The sequence below is a fragment of the Drosophila biarmipes genome, unplaced genomic scaffold, assembly GCF_025231255.1.
Source record: "Drosophila biarmipes strain raj3 unplaced genomic scaffold, RU_DBia_V1.1 ptg000008l, whole genome shotgun sequence".
Classification (NCBI taxonomy): Eukaryota; Metazoa; Arthropoda; class Insecta; order Diptera; family Drosophilidae; genus Drosophila; species Drosophila biarmipes.
The window spans coordinates 904,212-923,775 of NW_026114529.1; the positions used below are offsets into that span (position 1 = coordinate 904,212).

The following is a 19,564-nucleotide window of genomic DNA, read 5'->3' on the forward strand; positions in this document are numbered from 1 at the left end:
TCGCTTAACAAAACCATGCCGACAACGGGATATAAGCGAGGAACATAAATATTGCAAATAAGAAGTGATAATACGTTCAAATGCTTTAGGAATTGCCGACAATTTAGAAATACCTCTATAATTTTGGGCATCCGCCTTCACACCTTTTTTATGGAGTGGAATAATAAAAGAGTCCTTCCAGATAGAAGGAAAAACTGATGATGAAATAGACAAATTAAAAAGTTTAAGAATCGGTTTACAAATGGTTGACGCACAAAACTTAAGCACACATCCAGGGAGTCCATCTGAAACGGGAGAACAAGTTGGCGTTGTTGTTGCTAAATCTCTTAAGAAACAGCTTTCGGTGATCACAGGGGAAAAATACAATTTGCCCTATTTAAGGAATTAGGATAGTTAGAATTTGACCAAGCTGTCGAGCTATAAGTAGTTTGGAAAAACTCAGCAAATAAATCAGCAATTTCAGAATCCGTCGATGCCTCCATTGAGTACCGAAGAAGGCAATGCCTTACGCTTGGCATTAATGAAGTTGTAAAACTGTTTCAGATCATTTGAAAATTCAAATTTACATCGATTTAGATACATAGAATAGCAATGACTGTTAACAACATTAAAGTCTTCGAAGCGCATTGGTAAGCCAAGGAGGCCTGTTTAGGTTAAAAAGAAACATTTCAGGTACGCATTCATTAAAAAATGTATTTAACACTGTATAGAATAGTTCAGTGGCACTTTCAATGTCTGTACAATTGTACACGCCTGTCCAATTAAAATGAGAAATCATATCGTTAAGTTTATTATAGTCACATTTACGAAAACATCTAATTTTTGTCGGAGAAACTTTAAGGATTTGTTTTTACATCGCTATGAAGGCTTCGATCCACCGTCTGCCGTATTGCTCAACATTCTCAACGGACGGTCGAGTGCAAACGAGTCCTTGTCAGTATATGGTAGCAGGCTGGTGACATCACTGCTGACGAAGTGGAAAGGAATGAGCCAAGAGGAGATAGCTGTTTCTTTAGTGTTGGCCCACACGTCACAAATCGAGCCCAGGTTGCAAGCATAAAAACTCGGAATGAACTGCAGCAACTCTTAAAGGCGTTTTCGTTCAACAAAGTGAGCGACTACTCTGGATTGGATCAAGGAACGGACAGGAAGAGGTTTAACACGCTGGCTGGAAAAAGGATTTATAATACGGTAGTGCTAAGAGGAATAGGTGGCAACATTGTTAAAAGTAACTTACAAATATTGGCAACTGTAAATATTTCCGAATTTGATGTAGAAGCCCTATTTCATGCAGTAATGGATAATTACCTTAAATACGATATTATAATTGGTTTTGGTGTCATGATTGCTAACAAATTCGCTATGTACATGAATCAAATTGTCAATGTAGTGAGCAATGAAACTTCGATAAGTCTCTTAGAAAATCTGGTTAATGATAATGATAAGATAATACTAAGAAATATTTTGAGTGAATTCTCAGATCATTTTATAACTGGCATGCCAAATAGGAGGATAACTACAGGAGAATTTGAAATTCGTCTAATTGATGAACATAAGACTGTACAAAGACGTACGTATAGATAAAGTGCAGAAGAAAAACTAATAGTCAGGGACAAAATTCAACAAATGATTAAAAGCAATGTCATTCGCCCAAGTAGCTCTCCATTCGCTAGTCCTATGCTTTTAGTTAAAAAGAAAGATGACAGTGATAGACTGCGCATTGATTTTCACGAATTAAATGCGAATACGGTGTCTGATAAGTATCCATTGCCATTAATATCAGATCAGATAGATAGATTACGATAGATTAGTAAATACTATGGCAGTTTGGACATGGCCTGCGGATTTCATCAGATACCGATTCTTACTGATACCATCGAGAAAACAGCTTTCGTAACTCCAGAAGGTCAATATGAGTTCCTTGCTGTGCCATTCGGTTTGAAGAATGCCTCGTCAGTATTTCAAAGAGCGATAGTACGAGCCTTAGGTGATTTGACATACTCGTATGCAATTGGTTTTATTGATGATGTGTTAATAATCGCAAACTCCAAAGAAGAAGCTTTTACAAGATTGAAAGTTTTGCTTAAAGCCTTGTCAGATGCCGGGTTTTCATTTAATATAAAAAAGAGCACATTCTTCTAGACAGGAATAGAGTGTCTCGGGTTCTATATTAAAGATGGCGAAATTAAACCCAGTCCTAGAAAAATAGAAGCTCAACCAATTACTGTCACGCAGTTAAGACAATTTATAGGTTTGGCTTCATATTTCAGACAGTTTGTTCCACGATTCTCTGAACGGATGAAACCATTGTATCAGCTAACTTCTAAGGTAAATGGATTTGTTTTAAGGGAAAATCATGAAAAAATACGCAAACAGATTATAATCCTGTTGACAAGTGACCCGGTGCTGATCATATTCAACCCTGAGCTTCCGATTAATTTGCATACAGACGCCAGCGCTGATGGCTACGGTGCAATGCTCCTTCACAGGTCTGACAGCAAATGTAGGGTGATCCAATATTTCAGCAGGTGTACATCGGGTTCAGAATCAAAATATTATCAATATATCATACGAACTAGAGACTTTAGCCGTGTATAATGCTGTCAAACATTTTCGACATTATCTGCATGATAGAGAGTTCGTCGTCCATACTGACTGCAATTCCTTAAAAGCGAGTCGTACCAAGGTTGAACTGACACCACGAGTACACCGATGGTGGGCGTTGTTGCAGGCATTTTATTTTAGCGTAGAATATAGAAAGGGAACTCAAATGGCACACGTAGACTTCCTTTCTAGCTCGTATAGTTTCCCAGATCTCAGCGTTCATATGGACGGTGGAAAGAAGGACATGGCTAGATCGATTCGGCTAGTGATCCTGATCAAGAATATATGTACTTTATGGGGTTGGAAGTGCTTCTTTTTACATTAATTTTTCTTAGTAAACCTGAAAACTATGATGATCAAGATTTAAAGATTTATAAAAAAACTATATTACAAACGAATATACATAGAGTAGTCTTTAATCCTAATAACCGAATCAAGTGTACACGAGCAAACAAATATAGCCATATTATTAAGAAGTTGATAGAAAATACTACTCCACTTCCACGTTTTACAATTATAAACATTATGTCTGTCGACAAGTTTGGGCATTTTTCTGTTGATAACAAAAGATCAGAAAATTTGACAAGACGTGTTAAGTCTACTGACTTAATGCTCAAAATTAATGTATCAAAACTGAAACAAAACCTAAAGATAATGATGATCTAGCAACGAAACAATATACTGATGAGAAGAACATCGGAAAGTTTGGAAAAGATTTAAGAAAAATTATAACTCAAAATATTACTAGTCGACATACGAAAATTTCAAGCTTAGAAAATAGAATTGAATTGTATAATAAGAAAAGATTAAAAGCATTGAGGATTACATTGTAGTATGCACATTTATTGAATACCCACTGTACCGAAAGTACTTAAAGGGTGCGCACTGTAACACTTTGTTTCAGTGTTTACATATTTCAAAGTCCCGGTCATAAAACTTAAGTAGCCGAATTATGAACCGATCGCTATGGCTTAGCCCGCACACAGAAAGTGCTAGCGTCGGCATAATTGTAACGAACGGACAGCATATGCATACCCCTCGCGCCTCCACTTAAGAGCGCATAGCAACGTTTATAAGTACACTCCTTTATACATAAGTATATAGGTAGATAGCCGTCTCTCTGCCGCCGCCTGCGAGCAGCGCAGCTACGAGACTTAGCCTTACTTAGACTTAAAGAATATGGTAAAAGATCAGAGACACTTCGATCGTTGAAGCGGCACCATTGCTGCTCCAACTAAATAAAATAAAAACCGAAATAAAAACTGAAAAGGATCGACTAAATTATTATACAACATGGCGACCGTGACCTGCAACGCAATTTTCGGATAAAGGACACTCAAAAATGGAAGACAGGAAGAAAGACTACAAAAACTAAAACTGGAAAACGGATACACAGACGAAAAAAAAACTGAGTAAATAGAGTGAAAGCAATGGGCAAACGCATAGGAGTTGCGCAAAAAAAAAAAAAGAAACCAACCATGCTGAAAACAACATTTTTTTTACCCATGTACTGCGTTGCATAATTTTTTTAATTGCACGACGATACATATTTTTTTTTAAGATAATATAATATTTTGCAAAATTGAGCGGAACCCTTTCTGCCCAATTAGAAAGTATGGCCCGTAAACCGTACAAATGATAGGCAGGAAAATAGAATTAAAAAAAATATGGTTAAAAGCCAATTCAATTTTTTTTTCTCACTCTTTTCTAATGAGAAGTAATAGCATAAGTACCTCCTAGAAACATTAAAAGACACAAAGGAAAAAAAAGGTAGAAATTGAAAAAATGAAAATCGATACAATGTCCAAAATGAGTTTGGTAGATACAAAAGTTGTAGATTCCACGGCAAATGTCGTTCACAAAATCGAATCTGAAAAAATTGATCTTCGAACAATCACAATATTGTTAATGATAATCGTTACTATAATGTTGGCAAGCGTATTATAATTGTATAAATTAGACAAAAAATGTTTGAAGAAAAGATTCCAGAGTCAAGAAAATTACCTGGACAAAATCTAAAAAAAAAAAAAAAACAGCACAAACAAAAGTGATTTCACATGAATGTCAACACCTAAAATCTAAGAAAAGGAAATAACATTAAAACTAATTTCGACAGATCATACAAGTCACTAACCCAGAATAGACCTATCCAAAAGAACACGGTTAGGAAGCGTGTTGAAATATTAGTAAAGTGCTTTAATGAAGCGCGAATGCTAATACATGATCACAGGGAAAGATTAAATCAAGATCATTGGTCACAGGTATCGAAACTTTTGATACGACTACGATCTAATTTAATATTTGTTAAACAAAAGTTCAGTTTAGAAATATCGGACGAATCGGAGTCAGAAGAGCTTTCCAAAGTAATCCTCTAAATAGAAGATGAAGATTTGAATAATCGTACTATTCCGGCGGTATACACTGATCTGGACAATTCAACAGATTCAGATACTTCGAATGTAATAGAAAACAAATTATGTAACTCTATAACAATGGCACAATCAAATATTGATTTTATTAATACAGCATCCAAGGTTATACCAGTTTTTGATGGTAAGGCTGAAAATTTAACAAGTTTCATTGATGCTTTACAAATAATAGAATCAAAGAAAGGCGAACACTAAGAATTAGCTGTCTCCATAATTAAAACAAAGCTAAAAGGTGTCGCCAGAAATCTGATCGGTAATGAAACAACCATTACTGAAGTGATTTCCAGACTAAGAGGCAACGTCAATGGCGAAACTGTAGATGTATTATCAGCGAAGCTGATGAACCTACAGCAGCGCAATAAAACTGCTAACCAATACACACAAGAAATTGAGCAGATGACAGATGGTTTACCTTTATAGCTAGCCAGAAGGTTTTCCACGCATCTTGCAGTCAAAGCAATGACTAAAAATTGCACAATCGATAAGGTAAAACTTATCATGCAAGCTGGCACATTTAGTACTATAAACGAAGCCGTTTCCAAATTTGTCAATAGTTGCACTGAAGCAACTGGACAGGCAAACACCGTACTCTATTTTAAGAATTATCCACAGCGCGGCTCAAATCGCGGACGTGGAAATTATAGAGGTAATTTTCGCGGTAATCACAATAACTACAACAACAATTACAAAAATAACAACAGAGGACGAGGCCAATATAGAGGAAACTTTAGAGGCGGTGATAACTCGAACCGAGGCCACAATGGCAATAACCAAAGCAATCTAAGAATGACCCAAAATAATAGCCAAAACACATCGGAAAACTCCCAAAGCCCTTTAAATACCCAACAATAAAAGAAGTCAGAGTTCACACCATTAATCTCAACCAAAATATATTCGTTTAATTTTTCAATGTAGCTACTGGGAAAGAACATATCTTTTTAATAGACACATATGCAGACATTTCCATTTTAAAAGAAACTTCGGATACATTTCAAAACATCCAAGATGATTACATCATAGTCATAAAAGGCATAGGTCAAGAAATAATCAAATCCAAAGGTTTAGTTTCTATAGAGATACAGACAACTAAATACATAATTCCACACGATTTTCATATCCTAAATTCACATTTCCCAATTTCATGCGATGGAATAATAGGCATCGACTTTATTAAAAAATACAACTGTCAATAAGACTTCAAGCCATCTGAAGATTGAAGAAGATTTCGAACTACAATGTAGTCAACACAAATTCAGACAATAGAAAAAAATCCGTACTATCACAACTATCAAAAAACTTCCCTCCACAGTTCAGGTCACAGCTTTCTAGCTTATGAACCCATTATAGCGATATATTCGGATTGGAAACCGAATCAATAAGCAGAAATAATTTTTATAAACAGAAACTGAGATTAAAAGATGATGAGCCAGTCTATATAAAGAACTATCGAAGCCCACATAGTCAGATGAACGAAATACAAAAGCAAGTAGAAAAATTAATCCCTGACGGGATTGTCGAACCGTCAGTATCCGAATATAATAGCCCACTGTTACTTGTTCCTAGGAAACCACCCCCCAAGTCAGAAGTAAAGAAATGGCGGTAAGTGATTGACTATCGCCAAATTAATAAAAAATTATATCTGACAAATTTCCACTACCCAGAATTGATGATATTTTGAATCAATTAGGTCGAGCAAAATACTTTTCATGCCTTGACTTAATGTCAGGATTTTATCAAATTGAACTCGAAAAAAGTTCAAGGGATATAACGTCATTTTCAACGAGCAATGGCTCGTATCGTATCACGCGATTACCTTTCGGTTTAAAAGTAGTAAAATTAACGTATCAAAAATGAAACAAAACCTTAAAATAACGATGATCTAGCAACGAAACAATATACTGATGAGAAAAACATCGGAAAGTTTGGAAAAGATTTAAGAAAAATTATAACTCAAAATATTACTAGTCGACATACGAAAATTTCAAGCTTAGAAAATAAAATTTAATTGTATAATAAGAAAAGATTAAAAGTATTGAGGATTACATTGTAGTATGCACATTTATTGAATACCCACTGTACGAAAGTACTTAAAGGGTGCGCACTGTAACACTTTGTTGCAGTGTTTACATATTTCAAAGTCCCGGTCATAAACCTTAAGTAGCCGAATTATGAACCGATCGCCATGGCTTAGCCCGCACACAGAAAGTGCTTGCGTCGGCATAATTGCGCATCCACTTAAGAGCGCATAGCAACGTATATAAGTACACTCCTTTACTGAAAAGGAACGACTGCATCGTAATTTTCGGATAACGGACACTCAGAAATGGAAGACAGGAAGGAAGACTACAAAAACGCGTAGGAGTTGCGCAAAGGAAAAAAAAGGGTAGCACACCTGAAATGGCTACTCTACGTAAATACTCCACCTCCCGCGTGGGCTACGGCCCAAAAACTACAAACAGAACTGGATTTTCTGCAAGAAAAATTAATAAATAGTAAACGCCCAAAATTTACCTTCACTCACTCAGTGCTAATAAGAAGAATTAATGAAACACTAACAACAACAAAACCCCCATCCCCAAAGCAATTACCAAAACTTCAAAAGGTGCGAGGACCGGCACCGGTAACGCCTGAGCCCAAAAGGTCCCGGACAGCAGCAGCGGCAAATAGAGTGCGGGAATACGCCACCTCCTGCGCCACCGACGGAGCGTCAGCGTAGCCAAACCGGCGAAAACCAGCTGACGTAGAAGGAAGGAAGAGAAACCAACCAAGCTGGAAACAACATTTTTTTTACCAATGTACTGCGTTGCATAATATTTTTAATTGCACTACAATGCATATTTTTTTTTTAATATAATATAATATTTTGTAAAATTGAGCGGAACCCTTTCTGCCCAATTAGAAAAATGATAGGCCGGAAAATAGAATTAAAAAAAATATGGATAAAAGCCAATTCAATTTTTTTTTCTCACTCTTTTCTAATGAGAAGTAATAGCATAAGTACCTCCTAGAAACATTAAATGACACAAAGGAAAAAAAGGTAGAAATTGAAAAAATGAACAATGTCCAAAATGAGTTTGATAGATACAAAAGTTGTAGATTCCACGGCAAATGTCGTTCATAAAATCGAATCTGAAAAAATTGATCTTCGAACAATCACAATATTGTTAATGATAATCGTTATTATAATGTTGGCAAGCGTATTATAATTGTATAAATTAGACAACAAATGTTTGAAGAAAAGATTCCAGAGTCAAGAAAATTACCTGGACAAAATCTAAAAAAAAAAAAAAAACAGCACAAACAAAAGTGATTTCACATGAATGTCAACACCTAAAATCTAAGAAAAGGAAATAACATTAAAACTAATTTCGACAGATCATACAAGTCACTAACCCAGAATAGACCTATCCAAAAGAACACGGTTAGGAAGCGTGTTGAAATATTAGTAAAGTGCTTTAATGAAGCGCGAATGCTAATACATGATCACAGGGAAAGATTAAATCAAGATCATTGGTCACAGGTATCGAAACTTTTGATACGACTACGATCTAATTTAATATTTGTTAAAAAAAACTTCAGTTTAGAAATATCGGACGAATCGGAGTCAGAAGAGCTTCCCAAAGTAAACCTCTAAATAGAAGATGAAGATTTGAATAATCGTACTATTCCGGCGGTATACACTGATCTGGACAATTTAACAGATTCAGATACTTCGAATGTAATAGAAAACAAATTATGTAACTCTATAACAATGGCACAATCAAATATTGATTTTATTAATACAGCATCCAAGGTTATACCAGTTTTTGATGGTAAGGCTGAAAATTTAACAAGTTTCATTGATGCTTTACAAATAATAGAATCAAAGAAAGGCGAACACGAAGAATTAGCTGTCTCCATAATTAAAACAAAGCTAAAAGGTGTCGCCAGAAATCTGATCGGTAATGAAACAACCATTACTGAAGTGATTTCCAGACTAAGAGGCGACGTCAAAGGCGAAACTGTAGATGTATTATCAGCGAAGCTGATGAACCTACAGCAGCGCAATAAAACTGCTAACCAATATACACAAGAAATTGAGCAGATGACAGATGGATTACCTTTATAGCTACCCAGAAGGTTTTCCACGCAGCTTGCAGTCAAAGCAATGACTAAAAATTGCACAATCGATAAGGTAAAACTTATCATGCAAGCTGGCACATTTAGTACTATAAACGAAGCCGTTTCCAAATTTGTCAATAGTTGCACTGAAGAGGTAATTTTCGCGGTAATCACAATAACTACAACAACAATTACAAAAATAACAACAGAGGACGAGGCCAATATAGAGGAAACTTTAGAGGCGGTGATAACTCGAACCGAGGCCACAATGGCAATAACCATAGCAATGTAAGAATGACCCAAAATAATAGCCAAAACACATCGGAAAACTCCCAAAGCCCTTTAAATACCCAACAATAAAAGAAGTCAGAGTTCACACCATTAATCTCAACCAAAATATATTCGTTTAATTTTTCAATGTAGCTACTGGGAAAGAACGTATCTTTTTAATAGACACATATGCAGACATTTCCATTTTAAAAGAAACTTCGGATACATTTCAAAACATCCAAGATGATTACATCATAGTCATAAAAGGCATAGGTCAAGAAATAATCAAATCCAAAGGTTTAGTTTCTATAGAGATACAGACAACTAAATACATAATTCCAACCGATTTTCATATCCTAAATTCACATTTCCCAATTTCATGCGATGGAATAATAGGCATCGACTTTATTAAAAAATACAACTGTCAATAAGACTTCAAGCCATCTGAAGATTGAAGAAGATTTCGAACTACAATGTAGTCAACACAAATTCAGACAATAGAAAAAAATCCGTACTATCACAACTATCAAAAAACTTCCCTCCACAGTTCAGGTCACAGCTTTCTAGCTTATGAACCCATTATAGCGATATATTCGGATTGGAAACCGAATCAATAAGCAGAAATAATTTTTATAAACAGAAACTGAGATTAAAAGATGATGAGCCAGTCTATATAAAGAACTATCGAAGCCCACATAGTCAGATGAACGAAATACAAAAGCAAGTAGAAAAATTAATCCCTGACGGGATTGTCGAACCGTCAGTATCCGAATATAATAGCCCACTGTTACTTGTTCCTAGGAAACCACCCCCCAAGTCAGAAGTAAAGAAATGGCGGTAAGTGATTGACTATCGCCAAATTAATAAAAAATTATATCTGACAAATTTCCACTACCCAGAATTGATGATATTTTGAATCAATTAGGTCGAGCAAAATACTTTTCATGCCTTGACTTAATGTCAGGATTTTATCAAATTGAACTCGAAAAAAGTTCAAGGGATATAACGTCATTTTCAACGAGCAATGGCTCGTATCGTATCACGCGATTACCTTTCGGTTTAAAAGTAGCACCTAATTCATTTCAAAGGCACTCCTTTATATGGATGACTGAATAGTTATAGGTTGTTCCGAAAAACATATGCTTAAAAACTTAACAGATGTTTTTGAGAAATGCAGTTAATACAACCTAAAGTTACATCTAGAAAAATGTTCATTTTTATGCATGAGGTGACTTTTCTTGGTCATAAAAGCACAGATAAAGGAATACTTCCGGGTGACAAGAATTATGACGTCATAATGAATTACCCAGTGCTGCACAATGCGGAGAGTTGTAGCTTTTTGCAATTATTATAGACGATTCATTAAATTTTTCTCCGAATATTCCCGGCACATTACAAGATTATGCAAAAAGAATGTTCCCTTTAAATGACAAAGTAGACAAAAATTCCGCGCGGAAAATCAAGAACAAGAATTGTCAATGCAATCTTTAAATAAAATAAATAAATAATAAAGCTTCCAAAGGCTTGAAATGCAAGCCGGTATACATAAAATCAGCCAAATCAAAGTGGCACCGTGGGAAAATATCTTTGAACATACTTCAATAGATAATTTCAAATTAATGGGCAATAAAATTTTGAAAAAATTAAGAGTAGCGCTACTCAACCCAGTGACACAAATAATTAATTTAAAAGAAAAAGAAGCAATTTTGTATACATTTCATGATGATCCAATTCAATGCATATGAAAAACTTTGACCAAAGTAAAAAGACACTATTTCTGGTAAAGCATGTCTAAAGATATAACTGAGTACGTAAGAAAATGCCAGAAAGCCAAAATAACTAAACACACAAAGATCCCTTTAACAATACAGACACACCAATAAATGCTTTCGACAGAGTGATAGTGGACACTATTGGTCCACTGCCAAAATCAGAAAATGGCAATGACTATGCAGTCACTTTAATATGTGATTTAACTAAGTATTTAGTTGCCATACCTGGTCCGAATAAAAATGCTAATACTGTCGCTAAAGCAATATTTGAATCTTTTATCCTGAGGTACGGTCAAATGAAGACGTTCATTACGGACATGGGGACAGAATATAAGAATTCTATTATAGACGATTTGTGCAAATATTACATCCACAGCACACCACCACCAGACAGTTGGAACAGTAGAAATAAGTCATAGAACTTTCAATGAGTACATACGATCTTACATATCGGTTGATAAAACCGATTGGGCCGTATGGCTTCAATATTTTGTCTTCTGTTTCAACACGACCCCCTCTATGGCGCATACTTATTGTCCATATGAGCTAGTATTCGGTAAAACAAGTAATTTACCAAAATATTTTAGTAGCATAGATAGTGTAAAAGTACTATATAATATAGATGACTATGCTAAGGAGAGTAAGTATAGATTAGAAGTAGCCTATAAAAGAGCTAGAGTTATGTTAGAAGCAAATGAGAATAGAAATAAACTACTATACGATCATAAAGTAAGGGGTATAGATAACATCAGTAGGTGACAAAGTTGTATTAAGAAACGAGACAGGTCATAAGTTATATCCTAAATATACAGGTCCGTATATAGTAACGGAAATAGGAGATAGAGATAACATAGTAATAACAAATAATAAACATAAGAAACAAACAGTTCATAAGGATAGATTAAAAATCTTTATTTCATAAATTGCACTTAGTATGGCCATAAAAAGACACACATATATAGGTAAATAAATACACATATTCTTTCAATAATTTCATCTTCTTTGATAAAAGATAAACAAATACAAAAAAGAGATGTACTAATTAGAAATTTTTATTGTACTAATTAGAAATATATTATTTCAAAAGGAGGGAGATGTAGTATGCACATATTGAATACCCACTGTACAGAAAGTATTTAAAGGGTGCGCATTGTAACACTTTGTTGCAGTGTTTACATATTTCAAAGTCCCGGTCATAAGCCCTAAGTAGCCGAAATATGAACCGATCGCTATGGCTTAGCCCGCACACAGAAAGTGCTAGCGTCGGCATAATTGTAACGAACGGACAGCATATGCATACCCCTCGCGCCTCCACTTAAGAGCGCATAGCAACGTTTATAAGTACACTCCTTTATACATAAGTATATAATTCCATAGCCGTCTCTCTGCCGCCGCCTGCGAGCAGCGCAGCTACGAGACTTAGCCTTACTTAGACTTAAAGAATATGGTAAAAGATCAGAGACACTTCGATCGTTGAAGCGGCACCATTGCTGCTCCAACTAAATAAAACAAAACCCGAAATGAAAACTGAAGAGGAACGACTAAATTTTTGTACAACGACATTTTTAAATATGTAACAAACCCGATATCATTACCGAAAAAACCCACAAATGAGATAGAAGGTGTCGCTTTTCAGCCTACTAGAAGAATGTGATTAAGCGAGAAATTGTAGATGAGTTGCATGGGTACAGATACTTGTTGGCTGTTATAGACACATGTTTGAAATTTGGTTCGGGTGAGGCACTAAAGTCAAAAAGTGATAGTGATGTTTCTCAAGCCATTTAAAGAATCTTTAAATCGGGTCACGGAACATCAAAGGTACTGAAAGGTACTAAAGGTACTGAACGTTTTAATAGAACTCTTAAAGAACTAATGTGGCGAGAATTTAGTTTCAATGAAAAATATAAGTATAATATATCTATATATCAATTCTTCCAATGAAAAGCAAATATTACCACGTTTGTATTAGTAAATATAAACATGGTTTTGAGAAAGGGTATACACCAAACTATACAACTCATTCAGTAGGTGGCACTACAACCCGATTCGGGTTTTGCCCGTCCTCAGCGTCTCCTTCCACGCGCCTCTGCTCCTCGCGCGCTTTCTCCAATCGGAAATAGCCAGTGCAGCCAGGTTCTCCTCCACTTGGTCCTTCCATCGGACCTTTAGTCGCCCCCTTCGCCGTCGCCCGTAGTCGACCCTCGCTTCAAACACCTTCTGAGCTGAAGATTCTTTATTCGTAAGCACAACGAGCTAGCGCAGACGTTGTATCGTGATGCGGCGAACCACAACCACGTCGTCGTACAACTCGTACAACTCGTGGTTCATCCGAATAAGAAAGTCGTCCCCAATCCGAATGGGACCAAAGATCTTGCGAAGAATTTTTCTCTCGAACACTGCAAGCGCTGCTATAAAAAATAGTGCCAGATCGATGCACACCGGCATTCCGCAGAACCCCTTCCATCACGAAATTAAAGAGATGACACGACAAGGGGTCGCCTTGTCTAAAACCTCGAACGGTATTAAGCGGTTCGGAGACGTATTAGCTTTGCAGGAATACCGAACTCAGACATGGCGGCATATAGGCGTTCCCTTGTCGGTCTATCGAATGCAGCTTTATAATCGACAAAGAGATGGTGTGTGTCAATGTTATTCTGGTGGGTTTTTTCCAGGATTTGGCGTAATGTGAAGATCTGGTCTATGGTGGACTTACCAGGTCTGAAGCCGCACTGATAAGGTCCGATCAGGGTGCTGGTATACGGCTTCAGTCGTTCACATATTACGCTCGATAGGACCTTGTATGAGATGATAATCAGGCTGATTCCCCGGTAGTTGGCGCAAACGGGACAAAGGACTCTGAGAATCCAATCGTTGGGCATGCTTTCTTCTAGCCATATTTTGCACAACAGCTGATGCATACACCTTATCATCTCTTCGCCGCCAGCCTTGAACAACTCTGCAGGCAGACCATCAGCACCGGCTGCTTTGTTGTTTTTGAGCCGCGTTATAGCAACTCGGACCTCGTCATGGTTAGGTAGTGGTATATCCACATTGTCGTCGATTGGTGGTACGGGCTGCATCCTCCAATGGCGTGATTGGTGCCGTCATCGCCTGTTAACAGCTTGGAGAAATGCTCTCTCCATAACCTCAGCGTGCACTGCGTATCCGTAACCAGATTTCCATTTTCATCCCGACAGTTAGATACTCCGGTCTTGAAACCTTGTGTCAGACGGTTGACTTGTTGGTAGAATTTTCGAACATCATTCCTGTCTTGTAACACCTCAAGTTCCTCGCACTCTCGCTTTTTTTGCTTCCGTTTTTTCCGTCTGAAAAGTCGCTTCCTATCTTCCTTTCTTTTCTCCCTGTAACGTTCGCGTTGCGCCAGACTGCAGTGTTTTTCTGTGGGCGGCGTTTTTTGCTGCAGCTGCGACGCGACACTCCTCGTCATACCATTGGTTCCGTGTGGGTGGGCGCTTGAACCCAATGGTTGTTGACTCCACGAAACGCATCACGTTTGAGGCATGCCTTCCGTCTATCACTACGTGATCAATCTGGTTGCGCGTCTTTTGATCAGCGGACAGCCATGTGGCCTTGTGGATGTCGAGGTGCCGAAATCTGGTGCTACTCACTACCATGTTTCGCGCCGCGGCGAAATCAATCAGCCTGAGACCGTTGTTCGAGGTGGGGTCAAAGATGCGTTCGCGACCGACCTTTACGTTGAAGTCCTCGAGGATAAGCTTCACGTCGTGGTCTGGGCAGCGGTCGTATGTGTCCTTGAGTCTCGCGTAGAATGCATCCTTAACAGCATCGTCCTTCTCCTCCGTCGGGGCGTGCGCGCAAATTATGCTACGATTGAAAAACCTAGCTTTGACGCGAATTGTAGCCAGCCGTTCACTCACTGGGGTGAAATTGGAGACGTGGTGGCGAAGTTTCCGGCTTACTACAAATCCGCATCCAAGTTCGCGCCTCTCCGCATGGCAGCTGTAGTAGATATCGCAGTTTGCTCGCTTGGAGCAATTTTGTCCTGTCCATCTCATTTCCTGGATGGTGGTAATGTCAGTCTTCTTTTTTACGAGGCGGGTTCCAAACCCTGCGCTCAACCGCTTAACGTCCGGGTGACTCGCTGCACAGATTAGCTCACTATCTAGCGGATGCTAAGATAGCTACCCAGGAGGTGCCACGAGGAGGCTGTGTGTCAACTTGCAATCCTTCGAAAACTAAGATCGCACTGGCGGCCACCAAGTTGACCGCGATCAGAAAACTTTACTCTGTACGAATGAAAGCCATCCCACCCAAAACTAAACTATACAACTGAAACCTTTAAAATTAGAATGTAAACAATACATACCCTAAAACATACTTACTTGAAGATTTAGATGGTAGCCCGATTCAGTGCAGATTTCATAAAGAAGAACTCCTCCATACATACCTAGTTGAAAAGGTTGTAAGGCAAAAAGGAAATAAAGTTTTAGTTAGGTCGCTGGAGTTTTCAAGGACTTGTTGGATAAATAAGGAAGTCATTTTGTAGTAAAACAAATGATTTATATAATTTCTTTTTTTATATGTTCAGCTTATCTTCTCTTAGTTTAATAATATTTATGTACAATGTTTACTTAAAAAAAATTTAAATTAAAAAGTATATTTTTTAAGTCTCGATCATAATTAATCTTTTAAAAAAAATATTTCTATGTGATTAGTCAATTACATTCTCACATAAATCATTTTGAAAATAAAAATCCTTATGAAATAACAACAAATAGATAACATAACACAGTTTTATTGGTTATGTTTTGAATCAAGAATAAGTAATAATTTAATTTTAATTTTTATTATATTTTTCTTTAAGTCATTATTATTACAGAATAAGAATATGATTGTGTTTTAAAATTTGTTTAATTTTACTTAAATGTATTTTAAAAAACATCACGAAATGCGTGGATATTCCTCCACCTCTCTATCGGCCGCTTGTTGTCTCCACTCCTCTGTCGGGAGTAAGGCTTCTCCGCCTGGTGACGAGAAAGACCGGGAACATAGGATCCCGAAAGAGCCCATGGTACACGGTGGTATACCACTTCGCCTCCTCGCTCATCCTCTGGTGGGTCGCCATCCATACTTCATAATTAAGCATGTTTTGCTCCTGGCACTGTACCAGCTCGAGGAGCCTATTCACATTCAATAATGGATCCGCAAGAACAGTGTTCCTCAGCGCATCTTCCATGGGGACTTCCTCCCTGCCTGTTGGCGTGCCCATTCCTCATTCTGGCAAGGTTCTCCATGATCCCTCCTCTCGCGCCTTTGCTCGCATTTCGGGCATGTCGCTGGTTAAGCTCTGAGCGCTCTTCGTTCGTTTGTGGTGTCTTTTGGTGTTGTGAACAGGTCACATGATAAATTTATGGCTAACCCTTTATATTACTTTTGAGTTTTCTGTGACTTTTTATTTTCAGTCCGTCATAATTTTTCAAGGTTTTTTGCGGAACATTTAACCTAGAAAATGGAAATGAACTCATTTATATTAGTTTTGAGTCTGTGAGAAAACTTTTGTTCACATTGATCTTTGCCCCCTGTGTCAAGAGATTGAAGCAATCCTTAACACCTCCACGTTTTGTGTAGCATCTTGATTCTGGGATTATGGTACGACTAGCACTGGGTAGTTTGCTTAATGGGATTTAAATTATTCGTGACAAATTTACAAGTGAAAGTAGAAGATATTTTGAGCAAAGGATGCAATTGTCATTTAGGTGTGGAAATAAACTCATTTGTATTACTTGTCAAAAAAAAATTTAAATTTAATAAAAAGGATAATAAAAAAACAATATAGGTATTTGTAACAGGTTGCATCGACTATTCAGTGGTTAGAAGAGATGACAAGTATTGCTTTTGAAAAATATATGTATATATAATTAATCAATCGATTAATGAGATAAAGGAGCCAGAAATAATAGAACAAAAGAGAAGGTTGGTTAGGAGAGGTCGCACGTACTTTGCTTGAAGGTGGGAAAGAAAAAATCAGTTTTTATACACCCGTCGTACTCAGATAGCCAATAGGGGACAGCTTGGAAAAAATCATTTCGACTTTGTAAAAAAATCAAAGATTTTCATTTGTTGTATGTATGCACAGAATGCACAGCTTGAGGTAAAAAAAAGACCTATATAAAATTTTTTTCATACGTTGTGTAAGAATATTTTGAAGGGCAAGACGACATTGTTGAGTTAGACAGATATCTTGCAGTCACTTAAAATAAATAATTTTCTAAACGGATTCGACGGAATTTTGTTCAATATACACTATGTACGTCTTCGGTCTATACACTCAAAACGTCCTGAATGTAATGGTTATAATATGAAAACATCTATTCGTGGAAATCATAGGGAGTCGATACTTGTGTATGCCATCGAATTTCGGATTACAAAAATGAGGCATATAAAAATATATTATAATCTGAAAAAAGAATTAAACATAACAAATAACAAAACAAATCATGTACGCAATACCAAATTAATTGAATAAATGTATTATTATGCTACCAAATAAACTTCTGACTTTTTATTTCGAGTTTAAAATACAGGTATACTTGTGCGTTGTAGCCTTTTGGGAACGTGTCAGTGATAAATTCAGTGATCTTCTCAATGAGCGTGCCGCTCTGAGTTGTGCGAGGCATAAAGTCATTGGCGCGTGTCCCTTTTATTGCGGCCCAGTGATCTTCTCGATTAGCGGCCTGCCGGACTTTACTGCGGTCAGGTAAAAAACAAGGGCCCATGTTCGGGTCTCTGGCTGATTTCTTTATGCACCTTTTGTGGAAAGGAGAGAATAATTGACAATTTACCAGTAAAACGTTCTGAGGCGGAAACAAAATATGGGTTTTAAAATATTTCCCACATATGAGAACCAATAACTTGCGAAATTTATTTTATTGGGGCTCTTTTGATTTCTAAACTTGCCTTGCAATCATAGTAAACATTATTCCCAAACATCTCTGGGATAACAACCTTTTGATACTTTGGGTGTGTGACCCTTATCAAGTGCATAGCAAGACCTGGGATAATGGCGCGAAATGGTACGTGATAACGATTTTTGGATACTTTGGGTGCCCTTTAATATTCTAATTGTGCCAGAAACCGCGTTTTTAGCTACTGACAAAATTAGATAGTACGAAAAATGTAGACTGTTCAAATAATTTACCGTGCAAGTTATAACAACCTCTATAAAAGCTGTTATTTATTATTCCGATAATCCCATAAGGATTTAAAAAAAAATGAATACCAAACAAGTTATTATTTTCAAAATGCATTTTAATATTTTTATAAATTTTAGATTAAGTTTTTTTTAATCTTAAAAATAATATTTATTTTTCAACTTTTATTTTACAAATGGAAAATAACTCTTTCATAAACTGTATTTAGTGATTTGAATTATAAAGTAAAAAAATTAGCCTTGTTTTCAAGTTTGTATTAGATAATTTAGCTTCTTTTCCTTTTTTATTTTACAAATAAAAAATAAATCTAAATTAAAGTTTAAAAATAAAAACTGAATGCCAATATCTTTTAAGCCAACAACCAAGTTTACAATTTTTATTGATTTTATATTCATTCAAATTAAAGAAATTTACTGTAAATGTTTTAGTTTTGACCGAACTTTTATTTATAAATGAAATGGAGGTTTTTTTCAATTAAAAATCGATTTTTTTTTTAATTTATACCTTCAGTGTTAGAGACTCTTGACATGAGAGTCTGACATGACATTCCAAAAACATTAAACGCGTTTTTCACGAAACCATGCGTTCTGTCAGAAATTCATAGAGTGGCTTTGATCTATAGGTCCGATTCCTTTAGTCTACGATTGTTTGAAGGAAGATAATTATTTGTATGTCTTTAACAATTAGTAAAAAAAAATTATAACATTTTGATTGATAAAAAATGTTCAACGTCTACGATCTGACCAAATTTAAACATCGTAACCAAACACGGCTATTGGTGATATTAAGTGCGAGTCTGGTCCAGGAAGCTAATAAATAATAACAATCGAGAAAAACATCTGAAGCCGAATTTTGTATTTGGACATTATATCGTTGTAATGTTCCAAATTAAAAATATGCACAATATATACATACGATATGTAAACAAAAAAAGGAAATTAACTTCGGCAAGCCGAAGTTTATATACCCTTATAGTTATAAGACATAACGAATATTAGTGACACCATTTTAAATTTTTAAGGATTGTTGCTAGCTTCAGTGATATTAAGAAAACTATTTCATTATTTCTCTGGCCGTTTCTTTCTTATAATCTTCCCATTTTTATTAAAACTTATTCGAAAGTCTTAAAAATAGATCATATGATATTCCCAATATTATAAGATAATATGCCAAAAAACTCCGAAACTATAATTTG

The 19,564-nt window shown here is 36.3% G+C and overlaps 1 protein-coding gene and 1 long non-coding RNA gene across 7 annotated transcripts in view; one reads left to right on the plus strand and one right to left on the minus strand.

Moving 5' to 3' along the window:
• Positions 1-19,564, plus strand: part of LOC108031632 (transmembrane protein 65) — a 56,485-nt gene that overhangs the window by 27,674 nt on the left and 9,247 nt on the right. The window contains exon 3 of one of the 6 annotated variants that reach the window (XM_050889821.1): positions 867-4,186. The exons of the other annotated variants lie outside the window; for them this stretch is intronic. Coding sequence (XP_050745778.1) covers positions 867-1,060 — 194 coding nt within the window. The 3' untranslated portion in view covers positions 1,061-4,186. Of the gene's footprint in view, positions 1-866; positions 4,187-19,564 lie in introns of those variants that run through there. 6 annotated transcript variants of the gene reach the window in all.
• Positions 7,409-19,564, minus strand: part of LOC127011751 (uncharacterized) — a 48,425-nt gene continuing 36,269 nt past the window's right edge. Inside the window, exon 4 of the long non-coding RNA XR_007765029.1 lies at positions 7,409-7,456. This is a non-coding gene — a long non-coding RNA (uncharacterized LOC127011751). The remainder of the gene's footprint in view (positions 7,457-19,564) is intronic.